The following is a 7,950-nucleotide window of genomic DNA, read 5'->3' on the forward strand; positions in this document are numbered from 1 at the left end:
ACCCCTCTACAATCATATTCACAATGTATTTTAGTTCACTAGGAGGTTGGTCATGAAACCTTGGTTGGCTTTGAAGCTTTCCTTTGCTAACCAATATACCGATTTCCTTCACATATTTATAAATGGAAATTCCTTTTTTTTTTGGTCGGTAAATAGAAATTTATTCTACATGGATATATTTTTATTTTTTGGACTTTGATTTTTCATTCATTTGTGGCTCAGAAAAAATACCCACATTTTTTTTGGTCAAGAATACCCACATTAAAATGTTATAATCAAAGTGGATAAGCCAGTGACGAAAAAACGAAGACAAGCCCAGCTCACATAGACGGACACACCTGAATATTTTTTTTTCTGGGCTTAGCTTTAACCAATGCAACATGACCAAAAAAAAAGCTTTAACCAATGCAGGAAAAGATAAATAAAAAATAAAAAATTATAAAAAGGCTTTTTATAGAAAAAAAAAGAATAAAGTGTTTTTGTTTAGACTTTAGAGTTTAGAACCAAAAAGAAAAGATATCTCTATCATAATCTGTATGAAAAATTTATACATTATATTGATTTTCAGATTATATTTTTTCTTTCTTATTTTTGTGTTTTGTGTAGTTAATATCAATGTAGAAGAGAAAAAAGAATATAATATGGTAGTGTTTGGTGGAGAGATAGAGATGGAAAGAATGACTGAGAGAAAATAAATCTCAGTATTCTGTTTAGTGTAAAATAGGAGACAAAAATTAAAACAAGAATGAAAGTCTAATTTAATTTGCACAAAGGGTAAAATTGGAATTAATTAATTGAAATGATGGTATTTTAGGTATAAAATGTTATTAAAGTTTCAGTCTCCATCTCTAAAAATTTTAGTTCCCAGTGTTCCTATTTTTTGGAGGTACTGAAATACTGAAATTTTGGAGATAGAGACAGAAATTTTAGTACCAGTCTCTGAACCAACAAATATAATACTGAATTTTAGTCTTTCAGTTTCTGTCTCAATACCTCAAAACAAATATTACCTATAAGATAGAAATAGTATGCCAATGTATTATTTGGAAGAACGAAATTCCAAATACGAATTGGTGGTAGGTGTTGGTTTTATTATTTTGTGGAGTAAAAATGTCCTAAATGTCCATAGAATAAGAGAAGATTCTACTATGCTAAAGGATTCTCCTTTCTTTAGGTGCTGAAGTAGTGATGACAGTCGGTGAGTGAAAAAATACAGGAAAATTGAGTCTCTACTTTGTATCAGATCATGGATTCCACAGAGATTACTTACATACCTGTTTATGATTATAACGTTGGATTAATCCTTTTAGTAACTAAAGTGTGTAGTATTTTTATAACTACTATTGAAATTTATTGCAAAAACGGTATTGAATTATTTTTAAAAAAAAGTAACTCGAAGTTAAAAGACTAATATGTTTGGCCTTAGCCAAAAAACCTTAATCTTATTAAAATGCTATTTGTACTACATAATTTAAGAGCAGATTACAAGACCAAAAAAAAAAAGACAAAACTGGATTAGATTGATCAAAATAAAGAAAAAAGAATTATACTTATAAATATACATAGTTATAAAGACTATTAAATAATCATAAAATTAAATAATTAATAAAAATTATTAATATTTACACAAATTTTACACACATTGTCACATAATATGGTTGAATTGTGTCGCCATACTATTTTTTATTATACAAAATAGTATTGGATCTGCGTGTTATATATGAACTCAAATAAATTAATATTTATATATAAAAATTGTATAATAAAATTTAAAATTAATATTAAAATTATTTTCATTAATTTATTTTAAAAAATTATATTTAACTAGAATTACTTAAATAAACTAATTATTTATATTTGTAAGCTAAAAATAATAATTTATGTTATTGGCTTTTTCTATAGAAAATAAGTTGTTTTAATAATTTCATGAGCGCGCGTATATACCATTTTAAAAATATATACCATTTTGCGTTCTCCAGTCATATATCGTTTACACGGTAAATGAGATGACATTGTGTGTATCTTGTTTACAATGTAAACGAGATAGACCCTGATCTCGTTCAGGTTGAACGACGGCTATAAGTATAAGTCGTTTACAGCTTGTTTCTGGACCCCACTTTGACCTAGTCAAACTCTTTCTCCCCTCTTTTAACCGTTTTCTACCATATTTGAGTCCGATACGGTGATGGCACGCCAGACGGACAACAACGGTGACATCAACAGACTAAGCGAGACTTCGCATTACACTGGGACGGCCGACTTTGAGGTTAGTTGCGTTATTTTGGGTTAATCTTGGACATTGTTAGGGTAGTGTCGTAGTGACAAGTACTGAGTAAGATGCTTTAGGGGTTGGACTGTATGATGAAACTAGAACAATATTTGCTTGTGTAAGATTTGTATGACTTAATTACGATTTGCTTACTGACATAAGTAAGTTAGAGACAGCTATAAAGTAGACACATGGTAGTATGTTCCTAAGTAGGAATAGTACTTTGTTCTTAAGTAGAGTAGAAAAATGTATTATTATCTATTTATAGGCTAAACATTTATTTCTCATTCCGCAGAGGCCTCGCCTTCTATTACCCCGGCGAGTCAGCCATACCCTTCCTCCACCCGACGCTATCGTCCCGTATCTGGTTGATGCTGGATTCAACAACATGGTGCCGCTCAGGGACTTCACATTTTGACAATTTCCTAATTTCCCGTGGGGTGAGGTCACGATCACCCTACAGGACGTGGCGTACCACCTGGGCCTACGTGCACACGGGAACCCTGTGGGGTGCTTTCGTGACTTTGGTCGTTTGTACAACACTGAGACGTGGGCGATGGTAGAGCAGCTGCTTGGTGCCAGGTCTCCGGTGGCGGCAGAGTAGGCGGCGCAGAGGAAGAGTCGTTCACGCTGAAGCTGGTTTGGTTGCGTGATCGTGTCCGACAAATGCTCCCCACCGACGATCCTGAGACCCTCCGATAGTATGCTCGATGCTACATTATGTTACTGATCGGAGGGTATCTGTTGACAGACAAGTCCAACAACCTGGTGCACGTACGGTGGCTACCACTTCTACGGGACTTTGCGAGTGCAGGGCGTTATCATGGGGCTCCGCTGTGCTGGCTTGGACTTACCAGTCACTCTATTTGGCGGCACAACAAGGAGTCACGGATCACACCGGATGCACTCCATTGCTGATGAGTTGGAGTTACCAGAGATTTTCTCAGTGGTGTCCACCGGACAGAGGAGTCTACCAGTACCCGCTAGCTGCCAGGTATCCAAATGTTACTTTTTCATTTCTTGTTAAACTTTGCTGTTAATTTGCATGGTTTGTAACTTAAGGAGTTGTTTCTGTCTTTGTTACTTTTAGATTAGTTAGATTACAGTAGCAGAGTAGGGACCGGCACCAGTCCAGGGTCTTGCACTATAGGGTATCCATCGACCGGTTTCGATTCGATGAGGTAAGTCATGAAATTAAATATTTTGATATTTCCTTCTACTTGCAGTGATGTAATACCTGTTATGTTGTTAATCATTTTTTTTATTCAGTTTCCATGGAGGGTGTACGATGACCCTGCACTGCAGGCCCTGTGCCCAGCCTGGTTCCGTGAGGAGGAGGAGTGGGATACTTGGTTGTCAGCCGTTCCTATAGTCTGCTTCAAGATTGTTTGTTTTTACCACGTGGATCGGGTGAAGCGGCAGTTCAATGGAGAGCAGCCAGTGCCGGGATATCCAGTGAACCTTGATAGGTATGAACATGGTTAGTTTCTTTCAACGTTATACATCAGTTGTTGTTAGTTGTTCTGATAGTGAAACAATTTTATTTATGTAATGTGTTTAACAACATGTATCTGACCACCATTGGTCGCAAATGAGGATGTTTGGTGGCCTGAGCGACTCCAGCAGTGGCACGATGGTTGGAGGCAGAGGTTCAAGCCTGGTCGCAGGATTACAGTGCACTATACAGTCGATACTCGGCCAACGGGTGAGTATTACGATTGGTGGCGTTGGGCTTGCCGTGTGAGGCATCTATCTGGGCAGGAGGTTTTGGAGGATCCCAGGTTGGTGGAGTTGCCCTCTGACGTCCAATCCACTGCCAGTCAGCCGAGGGATGATCTGACCCTTCCGAGGAGCGTGCTGGATCGCAAGAGACGTGCGAGGGAGGTCAGAGAGGACACTCGCCAACCAGCTAGGAGGGAGCGGGGCCAGAGAAAGCGTCGCCCAGGTGAGCCCGTCCGGAGGGAGAGGGTCAGACCTTGATGGGCTAGGGGTGACGCAGACTCGGAGGAGGAGGCGGAGTTCGACCGTCACGAGAATGGGGGAGACATACCAGTTCATGGTGTCGTTCCCCCGACAGCACCGACTCCTCCACCTCCTCCACCACCCTCGGGGCACGGAGCGTGGCATTCATCCAGATCCGGTGGGCACCAGTCTCGGCCAGCGTGGGATACATTACCACCCCTGTTGGCATGAGGGAGGTCCATCCGGGACTCAGCATGAGGATGACGTCTTCCTTGACGAGATTCTGATTAACGATGCTTTCCTCCATACGGTGCAGGAACCCATCATGGATAGGTTAGCCGAGACATTTCGCATAGGCAGGGAGGTTGGCATCGCAGAGGACCATCACCCATCAGCTGCTGCAAACCTCATCCTGGATGCCTCATATATCACCCGCATCTAGCTCATCATACGGGACGGGGCTTCGGCCAGGCAGCCAATACGCGACACCCCCTCCCACAACTATGGCATGTACCTGACCCAGTCGCAGCCTCAGGTGACCCCACCGGTATCTCCATACCTGTAGACTCAACTTCAGTTACACCAGTTTGCTGCAGGTCCATCGTCCGGAGGGATGGAGTCGTATCGTCTTCAGACACAGTAGGATGCGGCAGCCATGGGCCTAGATCCTCAACCGGCCCGACCTCAGCGACAGGCTCAACCTCCCCCATGTGGCACTGGGCACCGGCATCACTTCCAGGATCCACACCAGAGATAGTGATTATAGCATTGTCTGTACTGTAGTTGGATTTAGCCTATGTTTGTATGTTTCGTTATTTAGGTGTATGGTTTGTAAATTTGGATTTTACTTGGATTGAATGTTAGTGTTACGTTGTTATTGTATATTTTTTTATATTCGTGTTCTTTCTTATGAGCATTTATGTTTATGTTACCGTTCGTTTCAAGGAGAAAAAAAACCAACATATCATAAAGTGATTATTACTTGTTAAACATTGCATTACAAGAATCAAAGTTTCACTTCCATTGATACTGCGACATTAGATAACACACTACATAAAAAACAACACAACACATGCCAACTTCAGTAAACATACGACAGAAGTACGACCTAGACATCACCCGTGGGCTGATTAGGACATCCCCTTCTAGTATGACCGTATTGCCTACACAGGCCACACTGATTCTCATGCCGTTCAATCTCATCCATGTCATTCCAGAATCTGGTGGACACAGCCTTCCAGTTGCTTTCCAATGCATTGCTGGGTTAGTGGACAGTCTAGTCCCATGCCACTCCGCCTACATCGACTCGTCTGGGATAGGGAAAACTCCATCTCGTACACCTTGAAAACAGCGTCCTGTTTGTACACGGGATGCACACACGGGGCCCACTCAATGCTAGCAGCGGCACAACTAGCTAGTGCGTGACGGCACAGAGAGTGCAGTGACTGAAATAAGTCGCAGTCACACATGCCCTCCGATAGCCGAACACAGAAGGAACCACCCCCCATCCCTCAAACGGCTCAAGCTCCTCCACAACAAACATCGACTCCCGCCTGTCGCAGTGAGTGACACGTATCTTCGGTATCCCTTCTCTGTCCTTCTCAATGGCCACAAATAATCTTTGTGAGAATTGGCATCCAGCAGCGAGCTGTGACTGCGCCTCTCTGCCCTTCGTCACGAAAAACTTCTATAATCTCTCGTACGTGATGCGCACAATGGCAAAAATGGGCAAGCATTGATGCACTCGGAAAGATTTGTCGTCATGTGGCCAAACCGATGCTCGCCGTCGCAACGTTGTAGCCAAATTTCCTTCCTGAAATGACTAGCCTACTCAACCATGGTAGGCGAGACTCCTCTCAACGCATCCATGTACCACTCGTAACCGGCCTTGCTTGAACTATAAGCAGCGTTAATGAGGTACCTCTTGCCCTCGGCTGACTTGAACCGTGTCATGAAGTTCGCAGCCACGTGTCTTATGCAATAAGCATGGTAGGCTTTAGGGGGATGCCAACCACTTTCATCGGTACTAAGCGCTGCCTTGATAGCCTGAAATTTGTCGGAGATAACCAACAAGCCGTCTTGTGAGGTGACGTGGCGTCTCAGATTAGTTAGGAAGAATGACCATGACTCGGTGCTCTCAGAATCCGTAATGGCAAAGGAAATAGGCATGATGTTGCTATTCTCATCTTGCGCCACCGCAATAAGCAAGACACCACCATACCTGCCATACAGATGCGTACCATCTATAGAGACGAAAGGCTTGCAATGCATGAAGGCTTCTACACATGACGAGAAAGACCAAAATACCTTGTCGAACATACTGCAGTCATGTACCAGGAGGTGCCCATCGTAGAATGGTTTGACGCAGAAGTCACAAATGGTACCAGGAAAACAGCTCTGTAGGGCCTGAAGCAACTTGGGAACCTTATTGTACGACTCTTCCCAATCCCCATAGATTTGTGCAATTGTCTTCTGCTTGGCCATCCACACCTTTTTGTAGGATGGTTTGAAGTGATAGCTCGCTTGGACCGTACCTTGCAAAATCGGAATGTTGACAGAAGGGTTAGACTGAATCAACGGCAGGATGACCCGGCATATCAGATTGCTGTCTAGCTGACGATGGTCTTAAGACATGGTGGGGGCTAGATAAGTATGCACTCCACCCACCCTCCGAACCTCCCTGAACACAAAAACACAGGATTGTTTTGGGCACTTCGTACAACTACTTAGGATATCGTAATGAAGTATTGAAAAGCACATATAAACTTAATATTATCAGTATCCGAGTTTCTGTCGAAGGGCCACACGGAGGCTCCATTGACACCCATTATCAGCTTGTCGGCACTGCACATGGTACTTTATCCGGTTTGATTCTATCACTCGGTACTCTGCACTCCTCCAAATACTGTAGTTCTTCACACCCTGAAGCACTGCCTCTCGGCTTCTAAACTTGTGGCCAACCCAAAATTCTACACTACCGTCTAGGTTGTAAACCTCTTCACCTGTGTCAAGAAATGAAGTCCTCTCGTGCATGGCATCCAAATCCAGACTGTGATAGTGAGACAGAACTGCTGAGAGCGCCAGTATCGGAAGAGGTGGAGGCAGAACATGGCGGGTCACAGTCGAAACGAGTGTCTCCGAAACACACTCATTCTCATCCCACTACCGGACAATTCGCTTTCACTGCTGTCCGCCACGTAATCCTCGTCCGACTCCTCGTGGCCCTCCTCCGCCTCATCCACTGGAACGACGACATGAATGGGCGGCGGTGCGAGAGGTAGGTCGTCCGGCACATAGGTCGAGTGTACGGAAGGACCACCGCCACTGTGTCCCACCTCTACAGACAGCTCCATGACTTACTCCACCATGATCCTCCCATGGATGTCGAACATCACTCGCACATGCTCATCCCCTTGAAGTCGGAAAAGTCAAAATCGAAAGATCCGTTACCCATGGGGCCAGTAACCTATACACCACCCTTCCGATTTCTCTCGCCTCTATACCACCGAGCTTGCTCAGTATCAAACTCTTCAATTCACTCAACATATTCAGACGTTGAGTGCGAAACAATATCAGATCCTCGCACTCAAATGTCACTCCGTTGTCACCGTTTCTTATACGACAATTAGGATACACAAGCACAACTATGTACGGACTATTACTGGCCATGCCTTGTATTTGTGAGAAATATGATACAAAAAATTTGTGAAGAATACCAA

The 7,950-nt window shown here is 43.1% G+C and overlaps 1 protein-coding gene across 1 annotated transcript; it reads right to left on the reverse strand.

Annotated features, from left to right (window-relative positions):
• Positions 1–6,058: 6,058 nt before the first annotated feature.
• Positions 6,059–6,715, reverse strand: LOC112803209 (uncharacterized). Its single transcript, XM_025846721.1, has one exon. The coding sequence runs from the start codon at positions 6,713–6,715 to the stop codon at positions 6,059–6,061; it is 657 nt and encodes a 218-aa protein (XP_025702506.1).
• Between the last annotated feature and the right edge of the window lie 1,235 nt (positions 6,716–7,950).

The sequence above is a fragment of the Arachis hypogaea genome, chromosome 5 (genome assembly GCF_003086295.3).
Source record: "Arachis hypogaea cultivar Tifrunner chromosome 5, arahy.Tifrunner.gnm2.J5K5, whole genome shotgun sequence".
NCBI classification, from domain to species: domain Eukaryota; kingdom Viridiplantae; phylum Streptophyta; class Magnoliopsida; order Fabales; family Fabaceae; genus Arachis; species Arachis hypogaea.